Source organism: Canis lupus, chromosome 21 (assembly GCF_048164855.1).
Source record: "Canis lupus baileyi chromosome 21, mCanLup2.hap1, whole genome shotgun sequence".
In the NCBI taxonomy this organism is placed as follows: Eukaryota; Metazoa; Chordata; class Mammalia; order Carnivora; family Canidae; genus Canis; species Canis lupus.
The window spans coordinates 38697600-38719696 of record NC_132858.1 but is presented as its reverse complement, the minus strand read 5'-3'; the positions used below and the strand labels follow the sequence as shown (position 1 = coordinate 38719696).

Here is a 22097-nt window from a genome sequence, read left to right as displayed (position 1 = left end):
ATAGGCTAAGTGCTTCTTCCCACCCCTAAAAGAACTTCCTAAAAACCTCATCCAAAGATTTCCAATCATATCACTGCCCTCTCCAAGAGTAAGGGAGGTTGGGTAGGCTATTTTTTTTTTTTTTTTTTAATATTTAAGCTAGGTACATGGCAAACCAAATGAAATAAAGATTCAGGTCAGGGGACACCTGGGTGGATCAGTGGTTGAGCATCTGCTTTTGGCTCAGGGCATGATCCTGGAGACCTGGGATTGAGTCCCCCATCGGGCTCCCTGCATGGAGCCTGCTTCTCTCTCTGCCTGTGTCTCTGCCTCTCGCTCTCTCTCTGATGAATAAATAAATAAAATCTTAAAAAAATACAAAAAGATTCGGTGGTAAAAAAGAAGGAGGTAAACATGTAGTAGCCAATCTCTGCCCCAGATGCGTTGAGTTTGAGGTGTTTCTGACATGTATGTGGAAGATGTGGAAGGTCAGGTCACAAACACAGAGCACCAGTCAGCTTTAGAGATGTCCATTGGGAGCTGTTACTATAAAACCAATTTATGGAAGTTAATGCATGTTTGAGATTGTCCAGAATAAAGAATAATGTGCATGTGGGGGAAGGGCCCTTGAATTGAAATTTGAGGGCTTCCCCACTTAATAATGCTTGAGAAGAAGAGGAGGAACCTGTAAAATACTGTGAGAAGGAACTGGATGATAGATCTGAAATGTTTTTGAGACATCCAATTGAACTGATAGTGACAGTTGACTTTAACAGATAATCCTCTCCCAGTATCCCCACACCCATCCTTTATTTTTTTAATCTTTATTTATTTTTAAAAGATTTTATTTTTAAGTAATTTCTATACCCAACCAAGGCTAGAACTTACAACTCCAAGAGTCATATGTTCTACCAACTGAGGCAGCCAGGCGCTTCCATTCTTTCTTTATTTATTTTTTTAAATCTTATATTGGATATTATATGGCTAACCAAATGCTACCTAGGTGCTTTAATTTTGTAACTCCAATAAAATTGAGTGTCGTTTTTTTAACCATAATTATTTTAATTATTTCCATATGTTATATTTACAACATAAGTTTCAACACTGGGATCTCAAATAAGTTCTTTTCTACTTCTCATATTTAAAGATTGTAATCAGAGTGAGGGAAAGGATTTACATAATCATTACAGAGCCCAGTGTTGGTATGCCAGAGAAATTGTTGATCAATCTATGGTTCAGTGGGTTCTTGCCACATATGTATACATAGACTTCAAACTTGATAGAAATCTAATTTGCCAATAGAAAGGACATTAATATAGTATCATGCAGCTTCGTTAGTTTCCTTTTCTGGAGTTAATTCCAATACTTCTTTCAACAGGTTAGATGGATGCAATGTTGATCTAAAGGCTCTTTACTCCAATAGTATAACAGAAGGTTTTCAGATGAATAGAGACTACCTTTAGACTATATTTTGTTCTATTTAAGAGTTCTTTTTGAAATTTATTCAGAGTTGCTTAACTCCAGGGTTGTGAAGAGAGCTATCAAAGAATCAAATTGACCCTCTTACGCCAGGAACTACTTCATCTATTACCCAAACAGACCTTTCTTCCTAAAGGACAGGATTTTATCAGTGTTTTTCTTTTTCTTTTTTTTTTTTTTATGATAGTCACAGAGAGAGAGAGAGAGATAGGCAGAGGGAGAAGCAGGCTCCGTGCACTGGGAGCCCGACGTGGGATTCGATCCCGGGTCTCCAGGATCGCGCCCTGGGCCAAAGGCAGGCGCCAAACCGCTGCGCCACCCAGGGATCCCTATCAGTGTTTTTCTTATAGCCCTGACCACCCTTATAGGAGGCATAATACCCACATAAAATCTCAGGCTATAAACTTGGTGTTGTTTTACCTATTCAGATCTGCAGCTGGAGCTATTCTGTACCTTTAGAAAAAAGTTATAGAATGGCATTCTCATTGTATGACTTTTCTTTTTTAATTAAAATTTGTTTGTTTAAGTAGGCTCTACACCCAATGTGGGGCATGAACTCACAACCATGCTCAACAACTGGGCCAGGCAGGCCCCTAGTTGTACAAATTTTCAATGTATCAATGTACAAATACATTAAGAAATAGTAACTATGACTGAAACCCACAAATAGTCATAACTTGATTCATCAGAAAGCTAAACTTTTGACTTTTTTGGTGGATATACCTTTGGACTACTATAGAACTATTCTAACAGTTTCTGGTGAAAACAATTACCTTGGCAAATTATAATACAGGATGAGTCGCTGACTGATTTGTCTATACTGATACAACCAATAAACACTTGTTGAGTGTTTAATGTACACAAGGCATTTTGCTAGATTCCACAGATACATAGGTGAATAAGAGCGGAAAAAAAATATATTATCTTTGTCCTTATGAAGCTTACTATTTACTGAGGGAGACAAATGATAAAAAGTAAATAAATAACTTTAAAGTAATTACAAGCAGTGAGAGGTGCTCTGGAAGAAAGAGAGTAATGAAAAGAGAGCCACCTAATTTGAATGACTAAGGAAGGCCTTTATGACATCTGCAAGAAGAGAGAGTTGAGGTTGGGAGGAGGAAGCACTCCAGGCAGGGGAAACAGCCTGGGCAAAGGATCTCAGAGAGGAATAGGCATGATCAAGGAACAGAGAGAAAGCTAGTGTGGCTGAGACAGCATGAGCAAAGAGGAGTGTGGCATGGTATTAAGGTAGAAATCAAAATCCTACAGCAAGAGTCCGTAAACTATGTTTTGTAGGTCAAATCTAGCCCACTTCCTAATTTTATAAAGTTTTGCTGGAACACAATTGTATATTTGTTTACATGCTGTCTATGGTTGCTTTTGTGCAATAAGCAATAGTTGTTAAGAAGACCATGTGGGGGCAGCCCCGGTGGCTCTGCGGTTTAGCGTCACCTTCAGCCTGGGTGTGATCCTGGAGCCCGGGGATGGAGTCCCACGTCAGGCTCCCCGCATGGAGCCTGCTTCTCCCTCTGCCTGTCTCTGCCTCTCTCTCTCTCTGTCTCTGTGTGTGTGTGTGTCTCATGAATAAATAAATAAAATCTTTTAAAAAAAAAAAAAAAAGACGACCATGTGGTCTGCAAAGCCTAAAATATTTATTACCTGATTCTGTTTATTTATTTTTTAAAGATTTTATTTATTTATTCATGAGAGACACACAGAGAAAGGCAGAGACACAGGCAGAGGGAGAAGCAGGCTCCCTGTGGAGCCTGATGCAGGACTCGATCCCAGGACCTCGGGATCAGGACCTGAGCCAAAGGTGGACGCTTAACCACTGAGCCACCCAGGCATCCCTACCTGACTCTTTAAAAACAAGTTTGTTGGCCCTGTACTAGATGTGGACTAAATTAGAACTAACAACATGGTAGTTGAAAAGGTCAGGCTTTCCTAAAGCACGGAACCACCCTTTACAAGTGATAGCTCAAGTCAGAAAGACACATAAAGATGAACAGGTCAATGTGGTAGAGGCAGGACTTTGAGATGTCCAAGCCAGATGGGTAAAAGAGATGTCTTTAAGGTTAATATAGGGTTTTATAAAGCGAAGGATCCTTATTATCCAAGGATGTCAGGAACCTGGACAAGGTCAGAAGATAGTACACCTGCAGAGTAAAAATGTAGTTTAGCTCAGGAATATTGGAGGGCATCATGTATAGAGAAAGCAGATTCCAAGACGTGCAGAGGGCAGTTCTAAGCACTGGTAATGACCATTTATTATGGATAAAATCTGAGCATAAGTTGACCCCTGAACGATGCATGGGTTAGGGTGCTATGTGTAGTCAAAAATCTGCACACAACCTTTGATTCCCTCAAAACTTAACTACTAAGAGCCTACCATTGACCAGAAGCCTTAACATTAACAATTAGCACATATTTTGTATGTTGTATGTGTTATATATCGTATTTTTTTTTATTTTTTTATTTATGATAGTCACACAGAGAGAGAGAGAAAGAGAGAGAGAGGCAGAGACACAGGCAGAGGGAGAAGCAGGCTCCATGCACCGGGAGCCCGACATGGGATTCGATCCCGGGTCTCCAGGATCGCGCCCTGGGCCAAAGGCAGGCGCCAAACCGCTGCGCCACCCAGGGATCCCTTTAAGGATTTTATTTGAGAGAGAGAGAGCATGTGTGCACACAAGCAAGGGGAACAGCAGGCAGAGGGAGAGGGAGCAGGGAGCCTGATGGGGCTTGACCCCAGGTCCCTGGGATCCTGATTTGGGCCAAAGGCAGCCGCTTAACCCAGGCACCCCTATATATTTTATCCTTATAATTAAGATAGAAAAAAACATTATTAAGAAAATCATAATACAGAGAAAATACATTTATAGTATTGTACTGTATTTGTTGAAAAAAATCTGCATATAAGTGGATCATGCAGTTGACATTTATGCTATTCAAGGCCCATTTTTATTTGCTTAGCATCCATGCCAGCAATTGACAAAGGGAGGGTTGTGGATTAATAAACAAACAAAACTCTCAAAAGGTACCTGATCCGAACTAAGCTATTCTTTTCTAGCTCTGAAGTCAGACTGGGTTACATGACTCACAGATATATTTTGTTTGGCTTACACAGCCTCTTAGGAGATCTCACATTAAAAAAAAAAATCTAGTGGGCAGGTAGGCCCACTTCATTTCCATATGGGAATAATCAGCTAGAGACTAGAAACAAATGTTCCTTGAGATAAAGCATGTATTCCCAGTTTTCCACAGTCCTCACCACTTCCTATTCCATTACATTCATCCTGCTTTATTTTTTATTATTTTTTAAACTACCAAGACTATTTGGCATTCAAGTTTGTAACCCCAGATCCCCATCTTAGCATAAAGATCACAAACCTGCACTTTTATATACTTCTTTTCAACATACATTTATTGAGCACTGACCGTATCTCAGATACTATGCACACAAATATAAATACTGCAGTATTTTTGCCTTAGAGGCTCACAGGCTAGAAGCAGAGACCAATGTGTTAAATGATCCTACACAGAATGACGATGGCATCAAGGCATGACCAAATCTAATTGGCAATTCAGGAAACACTGCACAAGGGAGATCTTTGAACTAAACCTTGAAGGGTAAGTAGACCTTTAGTATTATATTCCAGGTAGAGGAAACAATGTACAAATGCACACGGAGTGCAACTCTCTTGGCAATTAAAGGTGGTTCAGAATAGATGAAAGAGAGGGAAGCTGTAGAAGAGTGAGAAAGGCAGGAATGCTGGGGTTACACATCAAGAATGGCTTGTGTCTAGAATATTGGATGGCTTATTAGCATGGACACTGAGGTCAGTTAAAATGTTGGCTGAAGGGTAGGGGCGATGAACATGAGCAAAGTAGTAAAGTCTTCATTAAGTGTGGCAAAAGGACCAGGAAGTCAATGAAGGATGGTACAGCCAAACTACAAAAATCTGATAGAAGGGAGAGCTTTTGGCATGATAGTGAAAGAGTAATAATAACCTGAAATTCTGTGATGTAGAACTGGGGAAGTGATCCCCAGCTCACAGAGAAGGAACAACTTTCAACTGTACAGACTGTATCCTCAGAGTTTCAAACAAGATGGAGAAGCAGGATATACGGTAGTATGTTTTCAAGAGAGCTGTTGTTTTGGAGGGAATGAAAACGGATGGAAGGGATTACCAGGGAGTTGACAACAACAACCAAAAACGAAAGAAATGGGAATAAAAAGAACAGGCACAGACAAGGTAGGAATCTTGTCCTGATAGGGAAGAAGAGGTAGGCTTTTCTAAACAAGTGAGACTTGGCTTGAGCTGAGATCTAAAGTATGTGATTTCTCACAGGCATCTCATGTTCAACAGATCAAGGTCAAGGAGTAGCCCAAACCTGTCACTCTTCCAACATTTCTTAGCGTGGTGAACTGTACCATTGTTTCTAGAGTCATTCAGGTTAGAAACATAGGAGGTATTCATGATATCTGCCTCCATTATGCTCATTATCCAACTATCATATAAGCATCAGGTAAAAAGAAAAGCATTCCAGGCAGTGGAAACAACATATGCAATACTTTTATGTTGAAAGATAGCATGGTGCAATCTAGACACTAAAGAGCTTTCACCTCGGTATAGATGAAGAAGGGACTAGTTCATGACGGGTCATATAGGTCATATTAAGGATGTGTTCTTTATCCTAAGAGCAATGGAAGCCATTGGCTGGTCTGAAGCAAGGAAAATGATATGACCAAATTTAGGGTTTGAAAAGAGCATTCTGAAAAGAAAAAAAGAAAAGAGCATTCTGGGTGGAATGGAGAGCAGATCTGAGAAAACAAGGATATAATGAGATGACAAAAAAGGCCAGTGTAGTAGATTAAGTCAACAGGAATGGGTGATAGTGATGGGAATTCTCTCCTAGTTCAATGTTATAAGTATTGATCTAGTTGAAACATGATGGCTGATTACACAGGAGAGAAAAAAAAGATAACTGAGCACTTATAACAGATAACTGATTGCCCTTAGACCTGGAAGGATCTTCCTCCTCCTGCAAAGAGCAAGGAGTCCGTGAGATCAAGGTGCCATGTCTGCCTAGATCAAGGGACGACAAAGCTGCTGATTACATAGCACTGCAGGAAGTGAGGGATGTGGACATAAGCTTGGACATGTTAGCATGGTCCCTTGTGGTGTGGTGGGTGAAGAAACTTGGAATAGATACAGAAAAGGGTCTGGCTGAGAATACTCTAAGTCTGAGAATTATAAATTTAAACCTGGTCTTCCAGATTACTATTTCAGCCAAGGTAGTAGAGTAGGATACATTTTTCATTTTTATTTTTTTTAAGATTTATTTTTTTAAGTAATTTCTACACCCAAAGTGGGACTCGAACTCACAACCTTGAGATCAAGGGTTGCATGCTCCACTGACTGAGCCAGCCAGGTGCCCCAAATTACATTTTTAATAAGTTTGTTATCTTGATTTATAACTTCAATCCTTAGACACATGGTAAATGAACCTTCAAGCCACACTCTTGGCCAGGCTCTGCAAATTTAGGGTGAGGACTGATAAGAGTGTGTAACAGTATAAAGGACTCTAATGCAAGCAGAAACAAATTCATGAGGGTTAGAGTCTGGGTCCTTAACAAGTTGGATTTTACAGACTTCTGTGGGAGATGAGGAAAATAAACGGTGCAAGTTTCCAGGTAGTATATTAATGTATATGAGACACATTTATATACCTGGAGGATCAATTATGAGGCTATTTTAACTGTAATGGTTTCAGTGTGATTTTGAAAAGCTCCTTGAATGTGGTAAAAGTTTAGAGCATGGAAGAGACCGCAGTGACCATGTAACTGAATTTATTCAAATAAGACAGAGGTTCTGACAGTTGAGGCACTGTGACTGAGGGTGCAAAGCTAGTTACTAGCCAATCATTTGCAGCCCCATCCTCTCTGTCCACTCTTCCAACAATGCTACTTTCCCTGAGGACATGCTTCACAAAATTTTCATTTTCTTTCATCGTCACGTATTAAAAGAAATACTTTCATTATCTTAAAAATTTGAGGCACCTAAAAAAAATAAGTCCATTACTAAATTTTGACTCCAAACTATTCTAAACGAACAAAAAAAAAAAAAAAAAAGGGAAAAGAAAACTAAAAAAATTCCGATTTCATGAAGTCACAAGGATCAGTAATCCTGGAACGTTACTTCTGTTTTCCAAAAAGCTACAGGTAACATCGGGCTCCTTTTAGGACTTAAGGGTATTCTCCTCATCTGTCTGCTTTTATTCTTAAATCTACTTCTTTGGCTTGTTAACCTCAAGGGAGACCTCAGAGTGGAATTAAAGTTGTGCTCCTTGCTTTGGCTGCAACCGTGTCACTCTGATCTCTCTCTCCCAATTCCTTAGCTTTTCTAAACCAGAAATCAACACGCACGCTCCTAAGAAAAAAGCATCGAACACTCTCAGGATGCTAACCGCTAGTTTACAGTTGGGAAAAAAAAATCATCCTTGCTTTCCAAACATCGATAAATATCGCTGAAACAGACTTTTCTTAGGAAGTCTCGGTTGAAACAACTGCGATAAAATGAAGATCTTTAAGAGGGTGTCCCAAAAGTCCAAAAGAAAAAAAAATGTTTTCCAGGGAGTCTTACCTTCCAGCTCAGAAGTAATCCGAGAGTTCTGGGTCTGCGGGGACGCATCAGAGGCGGCGATGTGAGCGCCGGGGGCACCGCGGGTCGGGCCCGCCGCCCAGCGATCCGCAGTCGCTCCCCCCCACGGCCGCCGCCGCACCGGGGAAGGACTCGATTCCGCACAGAACTGCGTCCTGCGAGCTGAGCGTCGGGGCACTTGGGCTTCCTGGGCGCCAGGAGACGCGCAGGGACCAAAGGCCCCAGCGATCCAGCACGCGGTCCGACCCAGGAGCAGCCGCTCGGGGCGGGCGCAGCCGGGGGTCCCGAGCTGGGGGGCTCGCGCCCGCCGCTCCCGAGGAACCGGGAAGCCCCGCCCCCGCAGCCCGCGCCCCGCTAGCCACGCCCCGCGGCGCTCCGACCTCCCACACTGGGCCGCTGGGCGGCACCGCCCCTTCGGCGCCAGACTCACGCCTCTGGTTGGCTCCCAGAGGGATCCCTCAGCGCGCCTCGCCCAATAGGAGGCTCCGCCGGCGGCCGGCCGCCCCGCCCCCGCCCGCCCCTCGCGGAGGGCCCGCCCCTGCCCCGCGCCCGGGAGCGGAGGAGAGTAAATACAACAGGAGCGCAAAATGGCGGAACCGCCGGGCCCAGTGCACGGCGCCCCCGCCGCCGCCGCCGCCGCCGCCGCCGCCGCCGCCGAGAAGGAACCGTTTGGCAAATTGCAGCCCCCGTTCCGGGACCCACCGGGTCCTCTGTCGGCCAAGAAGGTCCGGACTGAGGAGAAGAAGGCGCCGCGGAGACTGAACGGAGAAGGGGGCAGCGGCGGGAGCAGCAGGCAGCTGCAGCCGCTGGCGGCACCTTCGCCTCAGGGCTATGGCAGCCCCGCGCCCTGGGGCTTCCCGGCGCCGCCCGCCGCGCCCTCCCCGCCCTCCGCTCGGGGCACTTTCTCTTTCTCGGCTGGCGCGGCGGTCCCTTCCTCAGCCTCCGCTCCCTCGTCGCAGCCGGTGCCGCGCAGGCTGCTGGTCCCTCCTCCGCCGCTGCGCGCTCAGCCGCCCCACCTCGCGCTGCCCGCCGCCGCCAAGCCGCGCCGGCCCAAGGAGAAGCGGGACAAGGAGAGGCGGAGGCACGGCCTGGGCGGCGCGGGCGAGGCCGGCGGGGCCGCCCGCGCGGAGAACGGGGAGGTGAAGCCGCTGCCGCGAGGTGGGTGCCGCCGCCGCCGCCGCCGCCGCCGCCGGGGGGGGGGGGGGGGGGAGGGGAGGGGAGGGGAGGGCGCCCCGGGGCCGGCCGGTCCTCAGCAGGCGGTCGCGCAGCCCTTGGGGACAGGAAATGGAGCCTGAAATTTCGGTCGCTGCGACGGGAAGGGCCCAAACTCTTTTAATGTGTTTTTAAAAAAATTATTCTTATTTTGTTATATTGTTTGTCTCCATCTCCCAGTGCCTGCGCCGCAGAGATCTGTCGCCCTGTGTGTGGGTGCCCGCCCGGGCGAGCGGGGCTCCGGGGGAGCCGGGGAGGCGGCGCCATCGCCCGGGGGTCGCGGCCTCGAGCGGTCTAGGCCGTGCGGACGCGGTGGCACAATTGCGTGTCCGTGACACGGGCTCCGACGCCAGAAAATCCTGTCAAGAAAAGGGGTGTGGAGAGCGGCGGCGTCCGCTGGAAGCCCCCGGAGGCCCGAGCTCTCCATCCCCGTCAGGGAAGTGAGGTGGTGCGCAGGGCCCGGGGGCGCCGTCCGCCCCGCCTCCCCGAGTGGTCGGGGGCGGGGGGTCCTGGTCGGAGTACCGCCGCCCTTCAGAAAGGATTTTCAGCCATATTCTTTCTTTTCTTTTCTTTTCTTTTCTTTTTTTTTTTTTTCCTGTAGCAAATGATAAAATCAGGAGCGTGGATGGTTTTTTTTCCGGCCACATCAAGTGACTGCAGTAGGTCTTAACAGCAGAAAATGGCAAATTCATAAGCGTCCCTCTCAGACCGGGCTAGGCAGTTCTCTCCTAAAATGCGAGCTAGCCCTACGATTCTCAGTATTTACCTCAGATAGATGGCACTGCTTATTTAGTTGTTGGTCCACGATCGTCTGACAGTGGTACCACCTGGAGAGTGGTTGGAAATCAGGTACTTGTGGGATCAAAACCCTCAAGCGTACCGCGATCGTCGTTATAAATACACATGGAGAATGTGGCCTGAAAGTACTTTTATTCATTAGGAACAATGACATGTCAAGCAGTTTTGGCATCGCTGGTCTAATTGCAGCTTAAATCATGAATAATTCTCTGTATGTTCGAATTAGAACGGCCAGTTTTCATGATTTTTAAAATGCTGCACAGGCGTATGGAGGAGCAGGGTTACATCTTCCCTGCTGTTTTGCCTGCGGAAAAGCTTGGGCAACAGGCAGAGCCTTCCTGCCCTGGCCCAGGGCGAAGTTCTCTCTCTCTCTCTCGTGTTGCTTCTAGGAAAGTGGCTTTGAGGATGGAAGTTTTGCTACTTTTAGTCTGGAATTGTAGGTGGTTAGTATTTTAAAGCTCTTTTTTACGCTTACCTTTTAAAGTGCCTCAAAGTCCGCCTTCGCAGCTTAGTGTTAGCCTTACTGTGATGTGTAAACAGTGTATTTGTTCTTCTGAGTTCTTTGAATGAGGAAGTAAATGTGGAGTATGACAGTGTCAGTGCATTGGAGTGGCTGAAAATCGTAAGCATTCTTTCACAAGTCTAACTTAAAATACGGTGCTTAAAAATGGCCCTTCAAGTGAAATGGCTGTTAGGAAGAAATCTAATTTTTTAAATTGCCTTTAGAATTCTTAATTTTGAAGGCTACACCTTATGAAGTCTTAATATGAGGAATTATAGCTTCTACATTAGGATGTGGGGAACATGTTTTTCTGTGACCTGTGTAGGGTTTTTTGGTTTTGTTTTGTTTTTGAGTAGTGACTAGATATAAACACTGTCGTAAGATTTTCATTTTTTCGAGAGAAATGCTATTTTACTGAGGAAAAACAAGAGAAGTATTTTTTCAGTGTCTTAATGATTAATGGTGAAAATCTTTCTTGAGTATTCTTACCCTTCTACAGTTCAATTTTAACTAAATTGAGATTCTGTTTTAAAAAATTAAGAATATTCTTAAGCAAGTGTTATTAAAATATAAACTTACATTAATTCAATATAAATATAATTACAAATCTGAAAATCCTAAATTGTAATACAGTCTTTCTCTGGGCTTTATGTAAGAATCCTAGTGAATGGTTGGTTGGGGCATCTGGCTGCCTCAGTTAGTGGAGCATGCGGTTCTTGATCTTGGATCAGTGAGTTCGAGCCCCACCTTGGGTTTAGCGTTTACTTAAAAAAAAAATAAAATCTTAGTGAGTGGATGTGTCTATTGTTTTAGATATATAGCTCTTTCCAGTGTTTCTCTAAGTTAAATAGTTCATGGATAGCACATAGGATATGTTCAGTGTCCCCAATTATCCCATGCTGGCCGATTGAAGAGTTTGAATCAGAATAGGAACTGAGCTATAAAGACACCTAAGCAAAGAAAATAGATCCCTTCCCTCAAAACGCAGACATTCAAACATTCAAAAAATCTAATTTCCAACTCCATTAACTAGTTGAGTTCCTGTATGGTAGTAGGGTTTTTTGTTTGTTTGTTTTTTGTTTTTAATCTTTAGTGAGAATTGCTAAATTTTTTACGTTGGCTACCATTCTAACAGGAATTACTTGGATTAAATGAAACTGTGTGTGAAAAGGGTTGACAGGCCATTTAATACATGTTATTTGAGTCAGAAACATGATGATTTTAACCCCACAACAATTTCAGAAGTGGATTAGTCCAGACAGAGTAAAGATCATTGGCAGATTTGAATGTTAAGAGTGATAAACAGAATTACAAAGGCATACCAGTCTAATAAGCCCATTTAGTATAGCGCTTGGGGCTTTTCACACCTAAAACCTATGAGGCCATCCAGTCATAGTGCAGTAGCTGACTTCCATGATAGCCTGAGTCATTATGTAAAAATTAAACTTATTTCTTATAAAAAGAAAATGTACAAAGCTTTTTAGATTTAGTTGTTAGGGAGGTAATCTACTGAAGAGTTCATCTCCCATTTTCCTTTAAGATTGAATAAATTTTTGATTTGTTAAATGCGGAAGATAAAAGTGGACATGTATTGAAGGTATCCGACATTAAGAATTATAGCAAATAGCAGAACAAACATATTAGATAACAAATGTCTTAATGATTCCAGTAACTAATAAAAAGTGTATAGATCTTATAATTTTTGTTAGTGTTTTTGCTTTGCATTTATTAACTTATTTTTTTCCTTAGAATGATCCTGTGAAGTATCCCAAGATAAAACCAGAGCATTTCACAGAATGTTTGCCTTGAAAGTATAGTTATAGAATTTAACTCTAATGAAAAGAGGCTTTTTAAAAGAATTGATTAATCATTTTTGTTTCAATTTTCATTCTAGTTAATTAGTTAGTATACAGTGTTATATTTGTTTCAGGTATATGATACAGTGATTCAACAATTCATACATCGCTTTGTGCTTACCACAAGGGCACTCATGAATCCCCATCATCTATTTAACCCATCCCCTCACCCACTGGTAACCATCGGTTTGTTCTCTATATTTAAGAGTCTATTAGAAGTGATTTGAAGTATGTAAATACCAGTGATTTAAAGAGATAGATGCTGGAAGATGTTTCAAACTATACCTTTCCTTATTTTTCGAATATTGTTAATTCCACAATTTTAAGTTAAATTCATATTCAGAAGTTTCTCATTATAACCACTTATTTGTCACTGCTGAAATAGTTTACTATGATTTCATTTTTTTGTGTAACCTTTGTTTTTCATACCTCTTTTTTTTTCATTTGCTTAGTTTTGTCTGGCCAAGTCTTTCTATACACCCTCCAGCAGCTGCATAAAATGCTTCTCTGTACAATTTTCCACATGGTCAAATCTGTCAGATAAACTTATCAGTTGTATTTGTTCCTGTAGTCATCTCTTCTGTAGCTGTCTTTCTTCCTGCTGTAGTCCGGATTGTTTTCTCCTTAGGCCTGCTGCAAAGCTGTCATCTTGGGACTTCCCTTAGCTGACATTCTGGGAATTTCTTTCACTTTCCTTGAGTCCCTTTTTTCTGGATTCTATGCCTGCCTTTGGTTTATTCCTTCATTTTGGTTTCCTCTACTACTACTGTGAAAGTGTGTGTTGGAAATACTTTTTTTCTTTGGATTTATTTTTACCCTCACGCTAGACTGTTTGGCTGTTGAGAGATTTCTATATTGGAAATCATTTTCCCTCAAAAGTTTGGAGATATTCCCATATTGCCTGGCTTCCAATGTTGATGTTGAGAAATTTGATCTCCAAAAAGTTGTCTTTTTTTCCACAATCTGGGAGATTTCAACCCTTTCATTGAATTTTTAAATTTTAGGTCTGTTTTAAAACAATGTTATGAGCTCTGGTTCTTTGTTCCTGTATTGTAGCATCTTGTTCCTTTTTCATGGCTGCAGCATTTGTTATCTCTTCAAGGATGTTAATTATAGTTTCTTTGTTTCTTGCATTGTTTTTGGTTCCTCTAAAACATTTTTGTTGTTGTTGATTTTGGTCTTGGAGGCTTTCTTCAGATGTTCGTGATCCTTAGCAGTTCCTTCATATACAAGGAATGTTCAAAGCTGATTGAAAGTTCACCGGGCATGCTTGAGCATGGCTTAGTGACTAATGAACTCCCATTTTCTATCCCCCCCCCCCTTTTTTTTTTTTTAAGATTTTATTTTTAAGTAATCTCTACACTCAGCGTGGGGCTTGAATTTATAACCCAGAAACCAAGAATCGCATATTCTACCAACTGGGCCAGCTGGCACCCCCCGCCCCCCAATATTTTATCTGTACTTCTTTCCTCTGGGTAGTGGGTAAGAGAGTTTTCATTTTCTTCAGATAAAGGTCCTTCATTTTTCTGTCTGTGTAATTGGAAAAATGGAGAGGAGAGGATTGATAGAGGTAATGAGTTTAGATGGCAGGGCTTTAGTGCTGGGTGGAGAAAGAAAGCTGTAAATTTGACCATTCAGTTTCTAAATTTACATTTAATCTACCTGTTTTCATACCAACATTTCACTTCTTATTCTATGTTGGATGTACCTGAGCTTGGAGTTACTCTGATTCAGTTTTGCTGGAGATCATACCTCTCATTCCTTTGGGGGCCAAGGGGAAAGGAGAGAGAGAGAGATTGAGAGAGCATGTGAGAGCATAATAGAAGAAGATTAATGTAAGTTCCTACAGAAAGAGATAATGCTAAACAATCCTATTTACTCTGCAGTACTCCTGGAAAGGCTTAGAAATTGCAGATGGTGAGAAAGGCAAGAGGTTCTGCAGAATCAACCGCCACTCCTCCCATGCACACACCTACACATAGTCTCTCCCTCTGTCTCCCTCTTTCTATATATGTTACAGCATGTGTCAGAATTCCTTTTTAAGGCTGAATAATGTTCCATTGTATGTATATACCACATTTTGTACGTTTATCCCTTGATGGACACTTGGGTTCTTTTACCTTTTGGCTATTATGAATAATGCTGATATGAACATGGGTGTACCTACATCTGTTGGAGTCCTTGCTTTCAGTTCTTTCAGATATGTGCCCTAAAGTAGAATTGCTGGGTCATATGGTAATCTTTTAATTTTTATAAGGAGCTGCCATACTGTTTTCCATAGTAGTTAAATCATTTTATATTCCCACCTGCTGTGCCCAAGGGTTAATTGCTTAGTATCAAAAAAGTAAATATAAGTAAACAGACAAAAAACTCCCGATAACATTTATTTGGAGCAGATACTTGTGAAATCAATGTGTGGTCAGCCATGATAGCTTAGGAAATAAAGTTTGGGGGTTTGGAGGGAGAAAGAAAAAGCATTTATTGAATGCTTGTCATGTGCCATGGTATTATCTCAGTATTTTTAGATTAAAACTGAGTTTTTCTTAGCTCACACAGAGTTGCATAGCTAATGTGTAAAGAATTTGGATCAAGCCCATCTCTGCAAGAGTGTGAGCCTAACTACACAACGCTATGGTTAACTTAGTTTTTCCCCTTTAGACTGATAAACAGGAAGAAGAAAGTGGAGATGAACTTTAAAATTTTTTCCAAGTTATTTCTTTTTTCCTAACTTTTTATTATGAAAAATTTTAAGCATACAGAAAAGCTGAGAATAATACAATGATCTCATATATGTTTTCTTCCTAGATTTAACAGCTGTTAATGTTTTATTATATATGCACTGAATCATTTGAAAATAAACTGTAGACATTATGACACTTCATTCTTAAGTATTTCAGCCTTCATCTTCTAAAAGTAGCCACATAATTACAGTAACATTAAAATATTTAAGAAAATAATGTAGCTAGTGCATAATCAGTGTTCCAGTAACCCCCAGTTTCTCCATTGTGTACAAACACACTATGTGCTTTATTTATTTTTATAATGCTTCTTTTTCTTTTAAAGGTTTTATTTGTTCATGAGAGACACACACACAGAGAGAGAGAGAGAGGCAGAGAGGGAGAAGCAGGCTCCATGCAGGGAGCCTGACGTGGGACTCGATCCCGGGACTCCGGGATCAGGCCCTGGGCTGAAGGCGGCGCTAAACCACTGAGCCACCCGGGCTGCCCCTATAATGCCTTCTTTTGAGTGATCTTTTCTTTTCTTTTCTTTTCTTTTCTTTTCTTTTCTTTTTTCTTTTTTTTCCACATCTATTTATTTTAATGTCCTCACTTTTTTCTTCATGAAATTGGCTTTTTTTTTTTTTTTTAAGATTTTATTTATTTATTTATGAGAGACCCGGAGAGAGAGAGGCAGAGACACAGGCAGAGGGAGAAGCAGGCTCCATGCAGGGAGCCCGATGTTCTCAAATCCCGGGTCTCCAGGATCAGGCCTGAGCCAAAGGCAGGCGCTAAACTACTGAGCCACCCAGGGATCCCAAGACATTGGCTTTTTGAAGATACTAGTTCGACATAACTGTTACCTTGTATATTTTTTTATGTTCATGATTTCTAAACATTTATTTTATTGTATTTATTTTTAAAGATTTTATTTCAAAATTTTATTTATTTGAGAGAGTGCGAGAGAGTGAGCATGAGCCAGAGGGAAGGTCAGAAAGAAAAGGAGACAGAAGGATACTAATTCATTTTTGTTTGCATTTAGTTTGTAATCTGTGTGCTGATAATTTGTGAATATCCAGTTTCCCAGTTATATTTTACCTAATGGCTTCAGTATCAATTAATGATTTCTGCCTGAGTCACCCAATTGTTGGAGCTTAAAGAATTATGCCAAACTATTTCTAAATAAAAAATGAATTAGATTTGGGAATGGGGAATTCAGAATAAATTGCTACTCTTTAGTATTTAGATTAAAATTTGGCAGCCTATTTTGATTATGGGTGCCAAAGTAAATAAGTTCATTGGTATGACTAGAATCCTCTGGTAAACACTTTTCTTGAATTTTTAATTCACCATAGTTTGAATTTTGGAAAGCCACTCGCAGAATGCTTTTAAAGATTGAGTCGAATAGTCCAGTTACAATTGATGGTTTGTTACAATATTGGTAACATGGGCCAAAAATAAGAAGTCCTTACCAGTTTTTTTTAATATAATAAATACATATTAGTATAATATGTTAAATGTTATATATATTTCAAAATTAAAATATTATGTAATGTGTTTTGTTAACTAATATAAATTAACTATATACCTTTGTGAATTCCCATTTAACTAGATTATATCAATTCCTTCACAGCAGGCATCATTTTAGTCTTTTTTTTTTTTTAAGATTTTATTTATTTATTCATGAGAGACAGAGAGAGGGAGAGAGAGAGAGAGAGAGACAGGCAGAGGGAGTAGCAGGCTCCACGCAGGGAGCCTGTTGTGGGACTTGACCCCACGCTTCCAGGATCATGCCTTGGGCTGAAGGCAGGCGCTAAACCACTGAGCCACCCAGGGATCCCCATTTTTTTTTTTTTTTTTTAAGATTTTATTTAGAGACAGAGAGAGAGGCAGAGACATAGGCTGAGGGAGAAGCATGCTCCCTGTGGGGGGAGCCTGATGTGGGACTGGATCTTGGACCCTGGGATCATGACCTGAGCTGAAGGCAGATGCTCAACCACTGAGCCACCCAGGTGACTTTTGGTCATCATTTTATGATGTTTGCCTAGTACTCAGTGATTGATTTGAAGAAAAAACAATACTTTTTATTAATAAATTAATTTTATCTGTCCTCTTTGTAGTACAAATTTTAAGTAGCTACTCTTGTTAGCTTTTTAATAGAAAGGGTATACATTTTCTTTAGATACCACTTAATGCAGAGCCACCTTCAGTGGTTTACATGTGGAACAATATTCTGGAAAGCCAGTGTTCCAGGACATTTTCTGGCTGAATCACTGACACACTTTATACCTTAAGGGAGTAATAGTCACCATTTTTCATTTTTCTCCCTTGAGGATGATAAAAATATCAGGATTAGTAAATACTGTCAGGCTTTTTTTTGAGTTGGGCCAAAAGCTGATGCAGTGAGTACTTAAGTACAACTTGAGCTAGAATATGAGCTTCTTGAGTACAGAAACAACAATAATAACAGTTAATGCTTATAGAACTATACTCAGAGCTGTATGTTTTTATTTAATTTTCACAGTTTTTTTGAAGTTTAGTTAGGTATTAGCCTTTTATAAGTGCTGAATGGAAGTTCAGAAAATTTAAATACTAGCCTAAGGATATTAAGTAGTCAATCTAAGTTTCAGATCATTATATAATTTGACTTTAGAGCTCCAGCTCTAAACCTTTGTGCAAACTGTGTTAGTGTTTTTAAATCTCCTTCATCTTGAATTGTACCTTACATTGTGAGTTAGTTTGCCAAATAAATGAACCAGACTTTGAAGTAAGAGTAGGACTTAGGTAAATGGAGATGATGGAGACAGCCTTGTTAGGGGGAATGTTGTGAGCAGGATTGTAGGGACAGGAGAGTGTATGCCATGTTCAGTGGTCTATGAATAGAACCATTCAGCTGAATTGGTGATTTTGTACAAAGTTGGGAAATAGCACAGCATGCCAGTTGAAAGTTTGCCACAGTATGCCTTCTATTTGCCAGGATAAGAAGTTCAGACTTCATTCTGTGGGCAACAGCAAGGCACAGGTTTTTGGTTTTTTTTAGTAGAGTGATAATTTATTCAAATTGGTACTTTAGGAATACTAATTTGTTAACATTGTGTAGGATGAATTGGCTGAGAGAAAAATTAGAGACGGATATCGGAGACTACTGTAGTAGTAAAATGGAGTTGATTTAGTGGTAAAATGGTACTCCTGGACACGGAATCATGATAAAGCTTCATGATTATCAAATATGTAGCGAGAAAGGATTTATATACTTAATTTTATGGTTTCAGATGACGGGAATAAGCATATCATTGAAAAATTGTGGGTGGGCCTGTTGGAAAAGATGGATATGAGTTTGACATTATAGACAGGTACCTTAGAGTTCTCTTATCAGATGCAGCTCAAATTAGTGGTGTTTTAAAATGTTCTATGTAGGGCAGCCCCAGTGGCTCAGCGGTTTAGCGCCGCCTTCAGCCCAGGGCGTGATCCTGGAGACCCGGGATCAAGTCCCACATCAGGCTCCCTGCATGGAGCCTGTTTCTTCCTCTGCCTGTGTCTCTGCCTCTCTCTGTGTGTATCTCATGAATAAATAAATAAAATATTTAAAAAATGTTCTATGTATAGGAGATTCTGTTAGTGTATGTATGCTTCAGTATTGCGTATGTGGAGGGGACCCTTATAAAAAGTCTCATAGTTGCAGACAACAACTAATGCTTTTTCTTTGAGGAACAAATAATCTCAGATCCTCTCTTAGTTCTTAGGTAGCCTTCTGTTCACAGCCTTTAAAAGCTGTCTTAAAAAAAAAAATAGGCATGATTCCTTAACCTTAACTGTGATATAACAATTTACCTTCCATTCATCCTCGCTCTCATGGCCTCCCTTATCATTGGCCTTAACTCTACTGCTACTATTTCAGCATTTGGTTTAGTTTGGGACCCTTTTACAGTACTTCTCTCTCTGGCTTTGCTGATCACTCTGTTGGTTTTCTAGTGTTTGGAGTTTGAGATCCGTATGTTCAGCTGCCTCCTTGATAGTCACTATTAGATGTTCCACAGAACTGTAAAATTAATATGTTCAAAATTCAGCCTTCCTTAGTCAAATTTGTCTTGCTGTTTATGTTCCTTATCTCAGTGCCATCTTGTATCTTTATGTCACTTTTCTGTTTATGAGATGATGTTTAAATTCCTAAAAATGTCCTCCAAGGTTCTGTTTAGCTCTTTATGCTTCTCCTCAGTGCTCCTTGCTGCCTAGAAATTTGTCTACCTGTTATTCCATCCCTAGTTTCAGATTTCTACTATACCTAGCTAATGTCTGCTCATCTTTCAGGACTCCACTTGAAAGGAAGCCTTTGTTATCCCCCCATAGACTACATTAGATCCCTTTGCTGTCTCTTCCCCTGGAACCTTGTACTTTCTAAGCATCCTGACTTCTTTTCTTCGCTTCATTTTAATCACTTATTTAGTTGTTTTCTTCACTAGACACACAGCCTATGAAATCTGTGGGCTGTGGTTATTTTGTTTCAGGTCAGGGTATCTCTGGGTAGTCAATAGCTATTTGAGAAATGAACGAGTTGTACTACATTTCAGCCCTTTCTGCCTGCTGAAGAAGAGATACCACCTGGTTGTTGGGAAAATTTTGGCAGGTATTTTTAAATAAGAACAGCAGAAAAGTGATAATGGGATGAGAAGTTGACCAGCAGCGCAGACAATGGTTAAATTGACAAATGAGCACAAGAGGCAGATATTAATGGCATGAAAACTAGAAAGTCACTGTGTGAATATTATATTTGACTCCCCTTGACTTATTAGAATTGCCATTTTGTACACTCTAATCTCGAAAAAAGAACTTATCACTACATCATACAATGAGAAAATTTTGTTTTTAATCTACATACGTGTACAAAACCTGTAAGAATATTATAAATGGAAATCCTATTTATAATTTATTTAGACATAAAATTAGATACGACTTAAAATTAATTTTGTTTCAACAGTTAGATAGTTCTTAACACCGTTTTAATACCATTTATTAAATAGTTTGTTCTTTCCACTCAGATGTAGAATGCCAATTTTATCATAAAGTCATGTGTGTTTGGGTCTATTTTTATTTTTCTAAATTTTTCAAAAGGATTTTATTTATTTATTTATTTAAAGATTTTTTATTTTTAAGTAATCTCTGTACCCCCTGTGGAGCTGGAAATCGCAACCCTGCGGTCAAGAGTTGCACACTCTTGACTAGCACCACTGAGCAGGGAGCTGATGCTGGACTCCATCCCAGGACCCTGGGATCATGACCTGTGCTGAAGGCAGACCCTTAACTGACTGAGCCACCCAGGTACCCTAGTTCTATGAGTTTTAATAAGCGTGCATAGTAGCGATCAGCACAGTCATGTATTTTCTGTCATCTCAAAGAGTTCCCTTTTGTCACTTGTTACTTGTACCTCCAGTCTCAGGAGTGATCCTTTGTCCAATAGTTTTACTTTTTCCAGAATATCATCTAAGTTGAATCTTACACTGTCTTTTTTATGTTTGTTGTCTTTTACTTAGCATATTGTTTTTTGAGATTCATCAGTCTTATTGCATTAATCAATTCGTGTCTTTTACTTAGCATATTGTTTTTTGAGATTCATCAGTCTTATTGCATTAATCAATTCGTTCTTTTTATTTCTGAGTAGGAGTTCATTGCATAGGGATACCACAGTTTGCTTTTTCTTTCTCCAGTTGATGGACATTTGGATTGTTTCTGGTTTTTGATGATTATGAATAATCCCACTACAGTCATTCACAGACAAATCTTGTGGTGGACATATGCTTTCATTCTCTTGAGCAAATATCTAGAAGTGGAGTCCCTGGGTTGTATGGTTTACGTTTATGTTTAACTTCATAAGAAATGGCCAAACTTTTCTAAAGTGGCTGTACTTTTTTCATTCCCACCAGCCCTTGATATTGTTAGTCTACTAAATCTTAGTCATCCTGCAGATATGTAGTAGTATTTCATTGTGGTTTTAATTTGCAGTTCCCCAGTGACTATGATGTTGAGTATCATTTTATGTGCTTGCTTATTTTCCATCCCTGTTTCTTCTCTGGTGAAGTGTCTGTTCAAATTATGTGTTATTTTTATTTTCAAATTGTGAATATTCTTTACATATTCTGTGTACAAGTACTTCATCAGATTTGTATTTCACCAATGTATTCTCCCATCCTGTGGCTTTTCATTCCCTTAATATTGGTTTTCACACTTTTTCATAGCAGAAAAATTTATTTTATTTCTTTTATGATTTGTGCTTTTTGTGTCTTAACTGAGAGAGCTTTGTAACCTAGGGTCACACAGGTTTTCTCTTATGTTTTCTTTTATTTACTTATTTTTTTTAAAAGATTTTATTGACAGAGGAAAAGAGAGAGAGCTTGAGTGCGTGCACAAACGGGGGAGCTGCAGAGGAAGAGGGAGAAGCAGGCTCCCTGCTGAGCAGGGATGTGGGGATGGATCCCAGAACCCTGGGATCATGACCTGATCTGAAGTCACATGTTTAACCAACTGAGCCACCCAGGTGCCCCTCTATGTTTTCTTTTAGATACTTTACAGTTTTAGGTTTTACCTTTAGGATCGTAGTACATTTTGAAAATTTCTGTTTTTGAGGTTTGGATCAAAGTTCCCTTGTTCTTTTTTTTTTTTAAGATTTTATTTGTTTATTCATGAGAGACACTCAGAGGAAGGCAGAGAGATAGAGGGAGAAGCAGGCTCCTCTCAGGGAGCCTGATGTGGGACTCGATTCCTGGACCGAAAGCAGGTGCTCAAACACTGAGTCACTCAAGCATCCCATTATTTTTCCTTATTAAGTTGAAAATTATTTTGTAAAGTCTACTCTTTCCCCCCTCCCTGTCACCTGGGGGCTTTTGTTAAATTTATT

The 22097-nt window shown here is 40.6% G+C and overlaps 1 protein-coding gene across 1 annotated transcript in view; it reads left to right on the top strand.

Moving 5' to 3' along the window:
• The first annotated feature begins 8683 nt into the window (after nt 1-8683).
• RSBN1L (round spermatid basic protein 1 like) overlaps nt 8684-22097 on the top strand; it is a 60477-nt gene continuing 47063 nt past the window's right edge. Inside the window, exon 1 of the mRNA XM_072791410.1 lies at nt 8684-9281. Within this exon, the coding sequence (XP_072647511.1) occupies nt 8711-9281 (571 nt within the window). The 5' untranslated portion in view covers nt 8684-8710. The remainder of the gene's footprint in view (nt 9282-22097) is intronic.